Raw genomic sequence first — 18,930 nt, 5'->3', positions numbered from 1 at the left:
TTAACATACAGTGCGATATTGGTTTCAGGTGTAGACTTTAGTGATTCCTCACTTGCGTAGAATACCCGGTGCTCATCACAAGTGCCCTCCTCAGTCCCCATCACCTGTGTCACCCAACCCCCCACCCTGTAACCATCAGTTCTCTACAGTGAAGAGTCTGTTTCTTGGTTTGCCTTTATTCCCCCATTGTGTTCATTTGTTTTGTTTCTTAAATTCCGCATGAGTGAAATCATACAGTATTTGTCTTTCTCTGACTTATTTCACTTAGCATAACACTGTCTAGCTCCATCCATGTTGTGGCAAATGGAAAGATTTCATTTAAAAAAAAAAAGATTTATTTGAGAGCGAGAGAACATGTTTTGGGAAAATAGTGGGGACTATTCTAAGCTTCTGGGGGGCAGGAACTGTATCTTGAATGTTCTTTGGTACATCGTAGGAGTTACACTGGATTAAGAGGCAGCTGCCACAGGTGTAAGTTGTAGAAAGTGCTAAAATATCCTTGAGTCACTAAAAAATGTCACTATAGATTTAAGAATCTCTTTGTCTCTCTTTTTCTCTTGCTGTCTAACTGAAAGATAAGCCTGCGTATCTCCTCCTGAGATGAATGGTCAAGTTATCTCCAGGGTTTTATTTTTCCCTAGGTGGGGTAGATACTTTGGAATAGGAGTTGATCTGTTTAGGACAATAGAAGAGAGTTGAATGCTCCTGTCAGCCACCAACAGGATTAGAGAATAAATATTTAAAGAAGAGTGGGTTCAGCCTGCATCAGAATTTGATTGAGTCCATTACGCTTGATAAATATTTGCTAAATATCTGAGTGAATTATAGAAAATGGGAAAACCTGGTGAAAAATGTAAAAATCAACCGTTTAAAAGATTAACCAGGTTCATGGACAGGTTAGTGGGGAGAAAAGAGGAAAATGACTCTTAAAAACAACAACAAGAACAAAATGTAAACAGATAATGGCCCTCGTTAAGATACATATGCCTAAGTGCTGTATGGTTTATTTTGAAAAGCATCAAAAATAAAATAAATATTGCAAAAAACAACAGAGCTTGATAAATGGATAAAGGGAGAGGTTGTGTGATGACAAGCTTTGAGATGTGAATGGTAGACTCTAGGTCTTGTGTGTGAAATTCTTTCAATTTCGCTGTTGGAAAAATGTTATAAGAAAATGTTGGAGAGAGTGGGGCACCTGGGTGGCTCAGTGGGTTAAAGCCTCTGCCTTCGGCTCAGGTCATGATCCCAGAGTCCTGGGATCGAGCCCCTCATCGGGCTGTCTGCTTAGCAGGGAGCCTGCTTCCCCTCCTCTCTCTCTCTGCCTGTCTCTGTCTACTTGTGACCTGTCTGTCAAATAAATAAATAAAATCTTTAAAAAAAAGAAAGAAAAAGAAAATGTCAGAGAACCAAAGAGGAACAATGGATGTCTAGAAGATTTTGAAGGGAGAACCCAGTGAGGTTTAAGAGAAGGGTAGCTTGTAGTAAAAACAAAACAAAGCAAACACACGGGCACTGGAGCTAAACAGACCTGAGTTCTGGTTCTGGCTAAGCTCTGTATTCTTGAGAGATTTTAGCTCTACTACCCGGGGGTGGCACTGGGATTTGAACCTGGGCACCCAGGCTTTAGAGCCTTCCTGTCTACCTTGCAATGCAGCCGCGATTTAAGCTTCTAGCTCGTGTCTGGCACACAGTAGATTGTCAAACGGTAGCTGTTGCTATTAGCGTTACTGTCGGCTCTAGAGGATGAAGAAGCCCACAGGAGTATTTGATCCGGAAGGCTTAGAGGACACTGTTATACAAGCTGGAAGGTCAAACCGTGTGTGGAGAAGAGATGGTGAATTTCATTTTAGATACGTGGAAGTAGAGGTTTTGATATGAACAGTTTCATATGTTTTTTGAAAGTTTGGTGAATGATTTGCTCACCCAAAATTTAAAAGCATGTTAATATGCTGAGCCCCGCTCTAGGCCGGTGAGCAAAACAGACCCAGATCTTTCCCCTCATTTGGGTTCTGTGTTCTAAAAGAGTTTGAAGAATTAAGGATCTTTATATCTCAAATGCAGAACAGAAATGCTGGCATTCACCAGCGAGCGAGGAAGATAGTGTTTCCACAGCCGACTTCCTTGAGGTCCTTGACATCCTGCTGCCCCGGCCGCTCTTTCCCCTGCTTTCTCACAAACCCAGCTGCGCTGAGTTCCTCCGCCATTCTTCTTCCTTCCATCTGGAGTTGGTGGAACAGCTTATATAAGCTATTTGTGATTAAGTTTCAAAATATCTGTCCAGGTCTCTACAATGGCCCAGACAGGAGCACTAACAATTGCTTCTCCCAGGGTGTCCAGGGTGGAGAAGACGGGGATGAAATTCACTAGGTGCCACGTAAACCAGGGGGCCACGGACACCTCTGGTCTGGTCTCTGTCCCACGCAAGTCCCGCACTCCAACCAGGCCTGGACTCCGGCACCCTCGCAGGGTGTGTGCTCCACAGCGATTACGCACGCCTTCCAGCAGGGTCGGAGGTCAGTCAGCAAAAGTATTCACAGCAAAAGTATTCACCGAGTCAGTCCCTCCCCTGCTTCTGAGTCATTCTCTGGTGCAGCTGAAAGGCTCTCAGGGAGAAGCTTTGACTCTTTCACCTCGCAAAGCTCACTCCTCAGTGTGGCATGGTCTCTCTCACATCCCACAGAGCTTATGCTAATTCTTTCCCTGACATTTCAGATAATGAGGTACATATTTAGTCGGCAAGTGACATGGAATTTGAGAACATGTACTAGGAGGAGGAAAATAATATCCACCACGGCCCAGCCTTGAGTTGTGTTAATAATATATCGATGGCTAAGAGGTTTGCAAAATATTACGCTTGTTTAAAAAAAATATTTATGACACCACCCTTACACGGAAATCTGACATCTGGCAACGTCGGCTATTTGGAGGACAGCCAGAAAATAAGAAAGGGGCCTCAGAGCACATGAAAACTAACTGTTGAAAAACTCTAGCTAACTAACACATGTAGTTTGCCACCACAGAAGAGTTTGTTAGCATTTCCTTTGGAGCTTGTTGACTTTTTATGTATCTGAGAACTTGTAATAATTTGGGCGGTGTCTGTGCGGTCTTCTCTCTCCAGCAGAGTATAAACAGTGATCTAGAAAGAGGGTAGAAAAGCTGATAGAGGAGATGACTGTAGCAGGAAGACCCAAAAGTTACACAGTACTGCTGTTATCCGTCACTGCACAGTAGAGTCATGTATGGTCTTCATAATGAACTTGCATCCGTCAGTTGAAGAATAAATTACGTTCAGTGTCTTCCTGTTGCAGAAGGCAGAGAGGTATATAAAGTGTCTTCTTTTTTTTTTTAGGATTTTATTTATTTATTTGACAGAGAGAGATCACAATTAGGCAGAGAGGCAGGCAGAGAGAGAGGAAGGGAAGCAGGCTCCCCGCTGAGCAGAGAGCGAGCCCGATGCGGGACTCGATCCCAGGACCCTGAGATCATGACCTGAGCCGAAGGCAGCGGCTTAACCCACTGAGCCACCCAGGCACCCTAAAGTGTCTATTTTTTAAACGTGGTCAAAGCTAAACCATGTTTCGACATGTTAAAACGGTCAATTCTGTGATGTTTCTGTACTTGAAATAGCACATTCTCTGGTCATGATTTATCAGTGAGACAGATTTGAGTTTGTAGCTGACTATGGAAATGTTTAGTAATAACTGCAAACATTGCATACCTCCTGGACCAGCCCCGTCTTAGGGGCTTTCGCACTAGCAGCCTCCTGTGTCTTTGGTGACAGATCTGGGTTTCCATTTCCATTCCATCCCTGACTTACTGTGTGACCTTGGACCGATTACATCACCTCTCTGAGCCTGTGTCCGCAAAATGAAACCAATAATACACAGTAGGATTGTTGTGAGGACTCAATGAAGGAAGTACATGGTATAGTGCATGGCACATAGTAAATGCTCAGTAAATAGTAGGCATTGTTATAATAATTTTGATCATTATCATCATCCTCTTGATGATGATTATGACTGTATAATTAGCTATCCCTGTTTTTCTGAATAGGAAGCTAGCACAGAGAGTTTAAGGAATATGTCGAAGGCGAAATAACTAGTAGTGGAGCTGGCATTTGACCCTTGGTCTCTGACTCCAGACCCCTGGTTACTTTGCATTCACATTAAGCTGCCTCCTCAGCATGTGATTATAATTAGACTTTTATTCTTAAAGAAAATACATGGTAGGAAAGGACAGAGGATGTGGGGAATGTTCCTGGCCCCTTCTTTTTTCCACTGTGGACCCTAGTCATATCATTATAGAAAAAAGTTACAGCAACACAAAGATAAGCTTCTTTCACTCAACAGTACAAATGAAATATGCAATGTGAATTGTGTTACATGATTCACTAAATCTTAAAATCACTAAAATCTTAAAACCCCACATTGATATGCCCAATTACTTATTATTATATGCCTCACATGTTTGGCCACATCCCTGTTTTCATAGTAATAAATCAATGGCACTATAGCCATGGTCTTTTTTTTATAATTAGGCATTTAGGGCTTTTTGATGTCATCACAGTTATATGTGAGATGAAAGTTAGAATCCTTGTTGCTAACGACACCAAATAGATACTTGAGGTAAATAAAGGAGAATAGACTTGAGGCCTGGACACTCTGGAGAGAGTCATTTGCTCCAGGAGGAAGACCTAGGGAGGGAATCATGGCTGATTGTTTATAGGTGTGCACATGCCGGTGAGTTCCTTCCTTTCTGTTGCTTAAACTCGTACTTAGGCTCCCCAAGCACACGAGTCAAGGTAACTAACACACCAACTTAGCAAAGCACAGACACGGTAACAGTATGAGGATACTGTGCAGACTTGGGGCCTAGGTGTCTTTGAGCTGAAAACACACTCTTGATCTGGTGTTGTGTATGTACTAGATCTTGTCTGGAGGTGTCATTTTTCTATCACCTTGTCTTGTTCTTTTTGTGGGTTTTTACTTTTCAGTGTTTTTTAAATCTCTGCCTTTTTTTTTTTTTAAGATTTTATTTATTTATTTGACAGAGAGAGATCACAAGTAGGCAGAGAGACAGGCAGAGAGAGAGAGAGGAGGAAGCAGACTCCCCGCTGAGCAGAGAGCCCGATGCGGGACTCGATCCCAGGACCCTGAGATCATGACCTGAGCCGAAGGCAGCGGCTTAACCCACTGAGCCACCCAGGCGCCCCTAAATCTCTGCCTTTGAGGTGTAATCCCACATTCCTTTTTCTTTTTCTTTCTTTCTTTTTTTTTTTTTTTTATTCTGTAGTGGGTAGGAGCCAGGATCCCCTGGGCCTGAATCCTGGTCCTGCTGCTATGAATGAACTCTGTTGATCTTAGACAGTTTAAGTTTTCCAACTCGCTGAGCATAAGTATCCTAATCTTTAAGATAGTTCTGGGGACATAAATGAAATGCCATATTTAAAATCCCTACTTTTTAAATACCACATTTTAAAACTACCATATTGCCAGTACTTGAAAAATACTAATTTCCTTATTGCCCTCTACAGTTGTATTGAGAGGTCTACATTTCCCATCTTTGTATCTTTTCTGTCTCTCATAAGTAAAGGTCACTTTTTTTTTCAATTCCAGAATTGCCTTGAGAAGCAAATGAAAAATGTATTTTGAGGAAGTTTTGTGAGGTAGTGCCTTAATTTCTTTAAAGTACAAAGTGCAAACTTCTTATTTGCTTGGCTTTGCCTTGATTCTAAGTGTCTTATCTTAAGCTTTATCATTCTCAAGATATGGACCTATATTCCAGTGTCTAGTTACGCTTTCCAATTTCTTTTTGACCTGTCTTTCTAGGCTGTAAAAACATGGAGGCTGGCTCAGTGGTTCGTGCCATCTTTGACTTCTGCCCTAGTGTATCTGAAGAACTACCGCTCTTCGTAGGAGATATCATCGAGGTGTTGGCAGTGGTGGATGAATTTTGGCTTCTAGGAAAGAAAGAGGATGTTACAGGTAAGAGGCTCCTACGTAATTCCTTGCTGACAAAACAGACCACCAACCCTCCCTTCTTTCCATACTAAAAACAAAGTTTAAATGGGAAGCCCAAGTCATAAATTTAAGAATCCTTTGTGTTTTTTCTTATGTTTTTACTGTGGTTTCTACCAGAGAAGAGAGAATGTTTGTTATCATTCCATCTCTCCTCATGGGTTCCTTCCAAAGGTTGAGCTGTCCCCAGCCTGTTGTCTGTTCACGTGTTTACCTCCCCTTCCTGGGCCTTTATCCACCATTGCTTCCCTTCTGAAAACGTGTGTTACTTCTTTATTCAGAAGCCTGTGGTTTGCCTTTACTTTTCACTACTAGCCTTTATCTCCGATTTATGGAACTTAAGTCACTCTCCCCCATGTTTTCTCTGGTTGTCTTCCTCAAACGTTTTCTACCCTTTCTTCCACTCTTTTCAAGGGAGCATGATGCATTCTGTTCACTCCTTCCCCAGATCCGTGGTTGGTCCAAATTTATTAAAGTTGCACCTGCGCTCAGCACAGCCACCTCCCACTTCTTATGCATCTGGTTTCCTTTCTTCTGGACTTTAAAGTCTATGTTAGCACCTGTTTCTTTCTTTCATTAGCCTAGGGAAGGGTGGAAGTTTTTACCCCACACTGTGCACCTGTGTTAAATCCAGTCCTTAACTTGCATGTATTTACAGGAGTCTGGCCTGGAGTTTGTTATATAGTCCTTTGAACAGACTCTGTTGACGTTTACCACACACTTGGGAGATAATACATTATTTCCCAGTAGAAAAGATAACTCAGCTAAGACAAAAACGACAAGTTAAGAGTTAGCAAGGCAAAGAAGATAGACAGAAAATGCCCTGGGTTGACAAAGAACTTGGAGAGTCGAGAAATGTTGAGCCAGGCATGCAGTGTGGAAGGTTGAGGGGGCAGAATGTGCTGGGCAGAGGGGCAGGAGCTTGGCCATAAAAGATAGAGGATGCCATGGTAAGGAATTACAGAATGGGGTATAGTACAGGTGCCTTACACACAGTCAGATCTGTAGTTGAGAAAGCTCGCTGCTATGGTTTGGAAAGTGACCAGAAAGGGCAGAACCAGGGGCAGGGAGGCCTACCGGAAGGTTGTTGCGATAACCCAGGTGAGACATGCTGCTGACTTGGACCAAGGTGGTGGGTCTGGAGATAAGTGGAGGATACAAGAGGTTTCTAGAAGGTGGGATCCATTAAATTTTCTGATGCTTTTCAGCCAACAAGCCCTGTCTGTCTACTACCACCTTATTAAAACCCTACCTATCTTCAGACTCAAATGCAAGGTTTTTCATAAAATTTTTCTTGTTCTTCCTGAAAGCTTTTCTGCCTTCCTTAACTTCCACAGCAATTTGTACACCTCTATTTTGTCACTAGATTTCAGAATGGAATTATTGCTTATGTCTCAATTCAGTTTTAAGACCTTTGAGAGCCAAGACTGTCTTACCCATTTTTCCCTCTGCAGCGCACCCTCTGTCGAGGGGCACTGGATCAGTGCTAATTAGATCGAATTGCATTCCCTGTGCCCTGCATGCCTTAGAATGTGTGGTCTGTGCTTGTTCTGTAGAGATTCTCCAGTTATGAGTACTTGGTTTTCAATTCATTGTCTGTAAATGGGCTCAGAAGAAAAGTTACTTTGTCCTGGTACATAGAGAAAATGAAATTTCAATATTAGAAATGTTTACCTTTATTTTCAGGGCAGTTCCCCAGCAGTTTTGTGGAAATTGTGACCATTCCCAGTCTAAAAGAAGGAGAGAGGCTGTTTGTCTGTATCTGTGAATTTACATCCCAAGAACTGAATAGTCTTCCCCTCCATCGAGGTAAGTTGGCCATTCAAGAGTAGAATGTTTACTTTTTTCAAAAGATTATTTATTTATTTGACAATGAGAGAAAGAGAGAGAGAGAGAACAAGCAGGGGGAGCAGCAGGCAGAAGGAGAAGCAGGCTTCCCATTGAGCAGGGTAGCCTGATGCAGGGCTCCCTCCCAGGACCCTGGGATCGTGACCTGAGTTGAAGACAGATGCTTAACTGACCGAGCCATGCAGGCACCACAGGGTAGATTGTTTAAAATAAGATTAGTTGGGCACCTGGGTGGCTTAGTCAAGTATCTGACTTTTTTTTTTTTTACTTTAAAAAAAAATTTTTTTTTTTAATTTCTTTTCAGCATAACAGTATTCATTGTTTTTTTGCACCACACCCAGTGCTCCATGCTATACGTGCCCTCCCCAATACCCACCACCTGGTTTCCCCCAACCTCCCACCCCCCCGCCCCTTCAAAACCCTCAGGTGACTCTTGATTTCAATTCAGATCTCAGGGTTATGGGATGGAGCCCCACATTAGGCTCCATGCTCAGTGGAGAGTTTCTTGGGTTTCTCTCTCTCCCTCTGCCCACCACCCTGCACTTATGCCCTCACTCTTTCTCTCTCTCTCTCAAAAAATTAAAAATAAAATAGGTTTAGTGGAGTTGTCCCATTTTGACAACTAGGTCTTTTTTTTTTTTTAATTTTTTAAAAAGATTTTATTTATTTATTTGACAGAGACCACAAGTAGGCAGAGAGGCAGGAAGAGACAGAGAGAGGGGGAAGCATGGTCCCCGCTGAGCAGAGAGCCTGATGCAGGGCTCGATCCCAGGACCCTGAGACCATGACCTGAGCCAAAGGCAAAGGCTTTAACCCACTGAGCCGCCCAGACTCCCCCCTTTTTTTTGAATTTTTTTAAGTGGCTAACCTCTGGGGAGTAATGGCAAGATTGTGCTGACAATAATAATGTCTTATATTTGCATAACATTTTAGAATTTCCATAGTATTTTATCACAAATACACTCTCATCTGATCCTTAACACAGTTTTGGGAGGTAGCACAGTAGATATTATTAATTGCATTTAGTAAATCATGAAAATGAGATTCAAACTTTTGGCCTCCGAAAGTAAAATCATGTCACCTGATTATAAGCCCAGCATTCTCTTTCCACTGCCCCATATTGTAGCCACACTTCAGACAACCTTTAGCTTTTTCCCCTTAAAAACTAATACAACTTTGCTAGCAATATTACTATAAACGTATAAGAGCTGAGGAGGAATTGTGGTGTGGAGATTAAGAGACAAATACAAAACAGCCCCATTTGACTCCCAACCGTTAAGTAATGTTACCTTAAAGTTCTCATCAGACCCAGTTTAAAAGGATGTGGTTTAAAGTGAATAGTCATAGCCACGTCTCAGTGACATTCCAAGTATTTCTCACTTCGCTCCGATAGGCATAGAAACTTCTAAAGACGGACTATAAACCCTTTCACCAGATATACTTAAGTCCGCACATTTCTGCATAAGCACAGGAAGCAGTACTGTTCTGCAAACTGACGTTTATGATCAGTGCAATATTGTGATGACTTAGGACAGCCAGCAAAATGGTAGAATTTATTGCGCATGTTATTGTCACTTGTTCTTTTAAGTATGGCCCTAAAGGGATAGGCTTAACTTCTTAAACCACATGCATATATGAGAGAGACAGAGCAGAGGTGGGGAAAGAGAGAGCCTAGCCAACTTCCCTAACCCATAGTCATGGAAGAAGGAATATTGGATTTGGATCTTCATCCTCAAAATCTGTTTTGAGAGTTTCTCATACTTCACTTCACACTTGACCCTCTGCCTCTTTTCTGAACACTTCCTTATTAATCAGTGTTGGGAAGGCAGAGAAAAATAGATGAAGATATTAGAGCAGGGAACTCTGATCTGTCCCTACTCACAGCCCTGGGGCTGTAGTTCATGTCAGACCAGCGGGAGCAGAGAAAGGGCCCCAGAGCACAGTGTCTTCCATCACAGCTATGCAGAGGATGTGGGTGGCATGGATGTGTCCTTTCCTACATCTGATTCCTGGAGCAAATAGTGGGCGTAAGAAAATACTCTAGGAATATGCAGTATGTCTAAGACATTTGGGGGCACCTGAGGATGTATCTTCTGGAATTAGCATTTTTTTGCTTCATAATTGTATCTTGTGTCACCAAGCTTTAGATACTAAAAAGAGACATTTTCTGCTAAATGCCTTCTCTGGGAAGACTGGTCTCATGGGTTCTTCTGAACTTGCTTTGAAGTTAAAATCCACTTTGAAGTCAGTAATCCCAGGGCTACCAACCAGATTTCTCAGGAAGACCCTAGCATGGACCTTTTACCCATGAGCCTCCTGAGCCAAGACTGACTCAGGCTCAGGCTGGGTCCTGGAATCTGTAGATGTTATCGTGATTAGTTTTTAAGCAAAGGAAGAGGATGTAGCAGGGGCGATCCATAGGAAGCGACCAGAAAGAGGTATGCTAACTCCCGGCGGTTTGATCTGGTTGTCTTCCCTGATGCTCTCCTGCCAGTAAGTGCGCTGACTATTTAGCTCTCTTTCCTTCTGAGCTTTTCACATCTTTCTTAGCTCTGTGTCTTCTGGTTTGAACACATAAGCCTTTGAAATTGGGGAATTTCGATGTACCTCTGCAGTTTGTCTTTTTCTGGGAAGTTGAGCACGAGACACAGAAATGATAATTAACTTCTCTAATTTTCTATACGTGATAGTCCACATTAACAGATAATAATAGTTGGAAACACAGTAAAAATGAAAGTATTGTTTTATACCACATACAGTTTATAAGACTTGAGTCAACACTTCCTGATTTTCAAGTCTAGTGCTTGAAATGGCCCTTCTGTTTCTTATACTGAAAATTGTTTTTTTCCATTAGGTCGGTGTCTCAGCTCATGAGTAGCCTATAGTCCTGTATCTCTTTCTTCTAGTACTATTAATCCTGTTGTTTCTTTATCTCTCGTTAGTACCTTCTGTGTAGCATGAAGTTTCTCCTGTTTTGTGTAAATAAAACTTTTGGTGATTTAAATCTCAGGAGGGGATCTGAAAACCTTGAGAGCTTGTGGGATGATGTTTGAGAACTGTTTTGTTTCACCAGACTGCCTTTAGTTGTTACCTGCTTATCTTTCAGAAATATCATTGGAGTTAAATTATTTTTTAGATATTTTATTTATTTAATTGAGAGAAAGAGAGAGAGAGAACATGAGAAAGGGGAGAGTCAGAGGGAGACCCAGACTCCCTGCTTAGCAGGGAGCCTGAAATGGGGTTTGAGCCCAGGGCCCCGGGACCTTGACTTGAGCCGAAGGCAGACACTTAACTAACTGAGCCACTCAGACACCCCGGAAAAATGATATATTTTAATGGTAAAATTATATTACTAAAGGAATATATGTATTTAGATATATGTAGAGCAGGCAGCATAGCTTAGGGGATAAGCATTCTGACAGCCCTAGATTTAAATGACTCCACAACTTATCACTGAGATGTTAGGCTGGTTACTTGCATTCTCTCAGCCTCATAGGATAATAATACCTAACTCAGCTGGTTGTGAGGACTGAAAGAGGTCGTACACGTTCAGCATCTGGCACAAGGTAAATATTCAGTAAAGATATCTTTCTTCTTCTTCTTCTTCTTTTAAGATTTTGTTTATTTATTCGACAGAGATCACAAGTAGACAGGCAGGCTGAGAGAGAGAGAAAGAGGGGGGGGGGGAAGGGAAGCAGGCTCCCTGCTGAACAGAGAGCCCCATGTGGGGCTCAATCCCAGGACCCTGGGATCATGACCTGAGCTGAAGGCAGGGGCTTTAACCCACTGAGCCACCCAGGTGCCCCTCTCTTTATTATTCTTAACCCAGGGTTCCCGGACTTCATAGATGTGCTTTGGGAGGCCTGGTTTCCTGATTGTTCGGGGAAGGTGTGTGTGTGTAAACATTCTTTCAGATTCTTTCTGGAATGGAATCACCAGTACTCCTTCCAGCAGGTGTCACTCTTTCTCCTTTCCATAAAGCTGTCCAGTTGTTATGGACCATTCCTGTCTTTTTTAGATGTTTAAACTCAAAGACAAGGCTGTCTTTGTATGTCTTCTTTGGGAAAATGTCTATTCAAACCCTCCGCCCATGTTTTAATTGGATTGTTTTGTTTTTTTGGTGTTGAGTTGTGTAAGTGCTTTATATATTTTGGATATTAACACCTTATGGGATCTATCATTTTCAAGTATCTTCTCCCATCCAGTAGCTCGCCTTTTTGTTTTGTTTGCTGTGCAAAAGCTTTTTATTTTGATATAGTTCCAACAGATGCATGAAAAGATGCTCAACATTACTAATCATCAGGGAAATGCAGATCAAAACCATAGTGAGATATCACCTAATACCTGTGAGAATGGCTAAAATTTAAAAAATAAATAAAAAATAAAAACAAGAAATAACAAGTGTTGGCGAGGATGTAGAAAAAAAGGAACTCTTGTACACTGTTGGTGGGGATGTAAGTTGGTACAGCTACTGTGGAAAACAATATGAAGATTCCTCAAAAAATTAAAAATAGTGGTGCCTGTGTGGCTGACTTGGTTGTATCTGACTCTCGGTTATGACTTAGGTCTTATCTCAGGGTTGTGAGATCAGGCTAGGGGCTCCACACTGGGCATGGAGACTGCATAAGGTGTTCTCTCTCCTCCTCCCTCTGCTCCCCATCCACCCTACTCAGGTGCACACACATGGTCTCTCTCTCAAAATAAATAGAGAAAGAGAGGAAGAGAAAGAGAGGAAGGTAGGAAGGAAAGTACCATATGACCCAGTAATTCCAATAATTTACCTAAAGGAAATGAAAATGGGGTTCTTGGGTGGCTCAGTAGCTTGAATGTCCACCTCTTCGTTTTGGCTCGTGTCTTGATCTCGGGGTCTTGGGATTGAGTCCCAAGTTGGGTTCTGCACTTGTGGAGTCGGCTTGGGATAGTCTCTCTCCCTCTCCCCTTCCCCCATGTGCACGCACATGGGCATGCTTACTCTCTAAAATAAATAAATCTTTTTAAAAAACCCCTGAAAAGACTAATTCAAAAAGATATGTGCACCTGTATGTTTATTAAAGCATTATTTACAATAGCCAAGATATGGAAGCGACCTAAGTGTCTCTTGATAGATAAATGGATAACGAACATGTAAATATATACAGTGGAATCTTACACAGCCATAAGAAAGAATGAGGTTGTACCGTTTGTGACAACATGGATAGGCCTAGAGAGTATTATGCTAAATAAAATAAGTCAGACCACAAAAGACAAATACCAGATGAGTTCACTCATATGTGGAATCTAAAAGAGCTAATGAATAAACAACAACAAAAAAGCAGAATCAGCCCTGTAAATTCAGAGAGCAAAGTGGTGGTTGCCAGAAGGGTGGGGAGGTGGGGGGATGGGCAACATGCATGAAGGGAGTGGGAGGAGCAGGCTTCCAGCTATGGAATGAGGAAGCCACACGGCTAAAAGGCCCGGCATGAAGAATGGAGTCACTGGTACTGTAACCACAACGTATGGTGACAGATGGTAGTGATGCCTGGGCACAGCATAGCATGTAGAAAAGTTGAATCACTGTGTTGGACACTGGAAATAAATGTAACATTGTGTGTCAACTCTATTCAAATAGAAACATTTTTTTTTTTTTTAAGAGAAAAACAAGGTTTTCTCCTAGAAGGATCCATGCAAGTGGCCAGGGCCATTGATTATCTTAAAAATAAACAGAGGGAGAAAAAAAAAAGATGGGGGGTGGGCAAAAAACAAGAATGAGAGTGTGACAAGGAAAATACAGAGAAAGAGGAGAGAAGAAAGTTGGTGGGAATGATGAAATGCCACTAATAATGACCTCACATAGCACAGGATGCCTACAACCTTAGGTTTCTAGGCACCTTCCACCCTCAAAAAAGACCAATAAAAAAATGAATTGATAGTTTTTAAATTAAGTTTTTAATTTTAATTCCAGCATAGCTAACATACAGTGTTATATTAGTTTCAGGAATATAATGTAGTGAATCAGCAATTCTGTACATTACTCAGAGCTCCTGGTCAGGGTGCTCTTAGTCCCCATCTCCTATTTTACCCATCCCCAACCCACCTCCCCTCTGGGAACCATCACTTTGTTCTCTGCAGTTAAGAGTCCATTTCATGGCTCGTTTCTCTCTCCTTATTTTATTTATTTATTTATTTTAATTTATTTGAGAGAGAATGAGAAGGGGGGAGGGTCAGAGGGAGAAGCAGACTCCCTGCTGAGCAGGGAGCCTGATGCGGGACTTGATCCCAGGACCCCGGAATCATGACTTGAACTGAAGACAGTTGCTTAACCAACTGAGCCATCCAGGCACCCATTTCTCTGTCTTTTTAAAATTTTGCTAGTTGGTTTTATTCCTTCTTATTTTTAAAGATTTTATGTATTCATTTATTTATTTGAGAGAGAGAGAGCGTGAGCTTGGATAGGAGGGAAGGACAGAAGGAGAGGGGGAAGCAGGGAGCCTGGTGCAGGGCTGGATCCCAGGACCCTGAGATCACGACCTGAGCTGAAGGCAGGCGCTCAACCAAATGAGCCCCTCATTTGTTTTATTTCTTAAATTCCACATATGAGTGAGATCATATGGTATTTGTCTTTCTCTGACTGACTTATTTCACTTAGCATTGCATTCTCTAGCTGCATCCCTGTTGTTGCAAATGGCAAGATTTCATTCTTTTTTATGGCTGAATCGGAGTAATATTCCATTATGTGTATGTATATATGTGTGTGTGGGGTGTGTGTGTGTGTGTGTGCATTAGATCTTTATCCATTCATGTATCAATGGGCAGGCACGTGGGCTGTTTCTGTAATTTGGCTATTGTAAATAATGCTGCAGTCCGTACAGGAGGGCATGCATCCCTTTGAATTAATGTTTTTGTATTTGGGGGTAAATCCTCCAGTAGGGCGATTACTGGATCATAGTAATATTACTGGATTTTCTGCAAAAAAAAAAAAAAATCATAGGGTAGTTCTATTTTTAATTTATTGTGATGCCATGTGTGTGACATATGAGGGTCGGGTTCTGACATGGGTCATTGGAAGTCTAAGTAACATGTGTGGTCAATCTACCTAAAGCACATGGTCTCCTGGGCATTGTAGTTTGGGGGGACCTAATAACTGCAGTTAGGCTTTTTATATTCAGATTCTAGGAAGACTTGCATTTGTTCTTACCATCTTATCCCCCCCCCCCCTTTTAAAAAAATATTTATTTGTTTGATAGAGAGGAAATGCAAGCAGGGGGAGTGGGAGAGGTAGAAGCAGGCTTCCTGCTGAGCAGGGAGCCCAATTCGGGGCCTGATCCTAGGACTCTGGGATCAGGACCTGAGCTGAAGGCAGACACTTGAGGACTGAGCCACCCAGGTGACCCTATCTTATTCCTAAATGCATTTCCTGCTCAAAGAAATAAAAAATCCAACTAGAAGAAGCAAGCAGCTGGGTGCTGGGATTAACTGTGTGTGAGTGAAAGCTTCAGCTTGACCCTGAGGGTCACCACACTTCCTGTTTTCCTGTTTGCGCAATCTGGGCACTCTCTTCCAGCCATTGCTCATATTGTTTCAGAAGTCTGGAAATGACCCCTAGGTAGCCTCTGTTCCTCAGGAATCACCTGGGGTGCCAGGGGAAGAGCTACATGACTCTGATGAAAACCAGAGACTCGTGCAAAAACCTTAGCACCAGCGACAAAATAAAGGCGTTGAGCTGAACTATCTCTGAAGTGATTTTCAGGGTCTAAACTCTGATTTTCAAAAAAAATCCACCTTTTTTTTTTTTTTACATATAGAAGTAGCCAACAGAGCTATCCTGGTCTGCTAGGTAATAAAACTTACCAAAACAGTCGCCTGGCTGAAAATAGGAGAAACAAGCCCTATGATAAGGATTTCTGGGAGATCTGGCAAAGCAAGGAAAATACTGTCTGTCATTCTGCAGCTTTAGGAAAGCCAGCTCATTTCCAAGCCTGTGGAGTGGGAGTTGTGGCCAGCTTTTATTGTTCTTATTCCCCAAAGGCCCATTGTGCCTGGTCAATAGTCATATCTCCGAAGACTTCCCTCTGGGTTTTTGTTTTTGTTTTTAAGATTTATTTATTTATATTTGATAGAGATTTATTTATTTTTTATTTGACAGAGAGATCACAAGTAGGCAGAGAGGCAGGCAGAGAGAGAGGAGACAAGCAGGCTCCCTGCTGAGCAGGGAGCCCAGCGCAGGGCTCGATCCCAAGACCCTGGGATCATGACCTGAGCTGAAGGCAGAGAATTAACCCACCGAGCCACCCAGGTGCCTCTCCCTCTGGGGTTCTGATGGAAGACCCTTAGAGTTGGCAGGGGGAAAAAATCACTTATAACACTCTCAGGACCCCGAGCTCCAACCAATGGATATTGAGTCATAAATTAAAGGAATATAGAAATAGAGGGCCAAGACCCCAATTTTCAAGAATATCTAGGTTAAAAACATATATATATATATATATATATATATATATGTAAAACCTATAAAATCAGTGAAAATGTATTGGGTGCCTACCACCGAGTACAAAAGCTTACATGAGGTGCCGTGTAGTTATAAAAATTCAAGTGTCAAAATGAGTGATATTGATCATTTCTTCTGTAGGCTACAGATGGCCAAGGGGAATGTGGGTTTCTGAGATCCTTTAGAGAAGTATGCTAGGGTTTCAGAGGGACAGGCTTGTATAGGAGCTAATGAAAGTGACCTTGTGTGGAACAGGGTCTCATAGGTGAAATAGTATTGACTGGCTTGGGGCGGGGAGAGTATGACTGGCCATAGGTGCCTGGTTGCACAGAGGTAAAAACATAAAAATAGTGTTTTGGTAGTTTAGTAATTAAACATCTTTAGAGAGTGTCCAGAACAAACTTATTTTTTATGTATTTCAGTCAATAAGAATATAATTTTTAGAGAAGAATCCTATGGGAGTAGGAAGAAGCCTTCATGACTTGAGGGAAAAGTTTGAGCAGGGGAGGAATGTGGTAAAATTGGTACATTTCTCATTTTATTTGGCACGAATCATTTGGAAGAGAGAAAGTCTGGGGCAAGGTTTAAGAGAATGAGATGATGATTGTTGGACTATAGTGGTAGCAAGGGCAAGTAGTGAGAGGAAGTAGTTTCTGCAAGAAGATATTAGAGTGAGGGGCGCCTGGGTGGCTCAGTTGGTCAAGTGTCTGCCTTTGGCTCAAGTTCATGGTCTCTGGAGCCCTGGGATGAGCCCTGTGCTGGGCTCCCTGCTCCGTGGGAAGTCTCCTTCTTCCTCTGCCCTTACCTGCTGCTCCATTCTCTTTCTCTCACTCTCTCATTTTCTCACTAGTTCGCCCTTAAATGCATAAAATCTTTTTTTAAAAAAAGGCTTACAAGAGGCTATTAGAGGGAAAAGGGAAGCTAGCTGCTTGAAGCCAGTTTTGGAGGGAAGATATAATTAATTTGGGAGTTGAAGTTGGAAAATCATTGTCATTATCAAATGGACATTGACTGCTTGCTGTGCAAAAGGCATTGTATCTGACTCATGAAATACAAAAGTGGTACTGGCTGTTAAGGAATATGTAATTCACTCAGTGGGAAGATAGGACAGACTCAATTTGTTAATCTAATTTGTTAACTTAATTTGTTAATCAAGAGCATGCAAGTTGATACCCTAAAAGATAATCCAGTTTCAAAATAAGCTTGACTATAAAATGGCTTACATGACTCAGGAGCTTTGCTCTCCTGGTCTTACTTACTTGGGCTAGTTGCATTCCTTGATCACCTCTGCTGATGAAAGTAAAGTTGACCAGGTGTCAAGTGATTGGAAAGTTTAAACAGGTTGAAACTGATCATCCACAAAATGAACAGTTAGTTCATCATCAGGTCATTAAGAGTTTGTTATAAAACAATTTAGTACATTATAGAGTAACTCTTTAAGTTGGGGGAAGTCCACTAAGACCGAATTTTAGCTTGATTTTTTCCCCAGAATCACTTGTGCTATCCTTTCCTATCTTTTCTTTATCTTACCTTCTGCAACAGTAAGGCAGACGCTAACTGTTCAGCTTACATTTTGTAAAGTTAACCTGAAACATTGAATCTGTTTTCAAAAACAAAAGTCCTGGAGCACCTAGGTGGCTCAGTTGGTTAAGGATCTGTCTTCTGCTCAGGTCAAGAGGATCCAGTCCCAAGTTGGGCTCCCTTCTCAGCGAGGAATCTTCTTCTTCCTCTCCTTCTGCCCCTCCCCCCAGTTTGTGTGGGTATGCATTCTCTCTTTCTCTCTCAAATAAATCCTTTTTTAAAAGATTTTATTGATTTGTCAGAGAGAGACACAGTGAGAGAACACAAGCAGGGAGAGTGGGAGAGGGAGAAGCAGGCTCCCCACTGAGCGGGGAGCCCAATGTGGGGCTCGATCCCAGGACCCTGGGATCATGACCTGAGCCGAAGGCAGACGCTTACTGACTGAGCCACTGGGGCACACCTCAAATAAGTAAATCTTAAAAAACAACAACAAAAAAACCCACAAAAGTATTGAGTGCTAGAACACGCTTTTAAGATTTCATTATGATGTATCGTCAGGGTAAGGATAGTTCAAAAAGGCCCCTGAGGAAGTAAATGAAGAGCTTGTTGCTCGTACACTGTACCTCCAACAGAACCATTCCTGAGGGGTGCCTGGGTGACATGGTTGGTTGAGCACCCCAGCTCTTGGTTTTGGCTCAGGTCCTGATCTGAGGGTTGTGGGATTGAGCCCTGAGTTGGACTCCTAGCTCATCGTGGAGTCTGCTTGAGATACTCTTCTTCTCCCTCTGCCCTCCCGCTCATCCATGCTTGCTCTATCTCAAATAAATCAATAAATATTAAAAAAAGAAAAGAAACCATTCCTGAAGACTTCTTTTGTTGTTCTATATTTGATATTGAATAAAAGTTAGTGTGAGAGATCAGATGCCTCTTTCAAAGGATTATAATGGACATGTATATAATCTTTGTCATTTATAAACTAATCCAATGGCACAGACAGTAAGAATATTGGTTAGTGGCATTTTTTAAACTTTTTGGTCCTAAGAGCCTTTATACTGTTAAAAGTTACTGAGACCCTAGAGA

General features: G+C 42.0%; 1 protein-coding gene across 2 annotated transcripts in view; it reads left to right on the top strand.

The window, feature by feature from the left end:
* The window catches only part of DNMBP (dynamin binding protein), a 101,895-nt gene that overhangs the window by 25,988 nt on the left and 56,977 nt on the right, over nt 1-18,930 (top strand). The window contains exons 2-3 of one of the 2 annotated variants that reach the window (XM_032312391.1): nt 5,829-5,984; nt 7,704-7,826. In XM_032312391.1, the coding sequence (XP_032168282.1) occupies nt 5,840-5,984; nt 7,704-7,826 (268 nt within the window). In that variant the 5' untranslated portion in view covers nt 5,829-5,839. Of the gene's footprint in view, nt 1-5,828; nt 5,985-7,703; nt 7,827-11,650; nt 11,665-18,930 lie in introns of those variants that run through there. The other variant, XM_032312392.1, reaches the window with a different exon arrangement.

This window comes from Mustela erminea, chromosome 14 (genome assembly GCF_009829155.1).
Source record: "Mustela erminea isolate mMusErm1 chromosome 14, mMusErm1.Pri, whole genome shotgun sequence".
NCBI lineage: Eukaryota > Metazoa > Chordata > Mammalia > Carnivora > Mustelidae > Mustela > Mustela erminea.
This window is presented reverse-complemented; position numbering and strand designations above follow the sequence as displayed.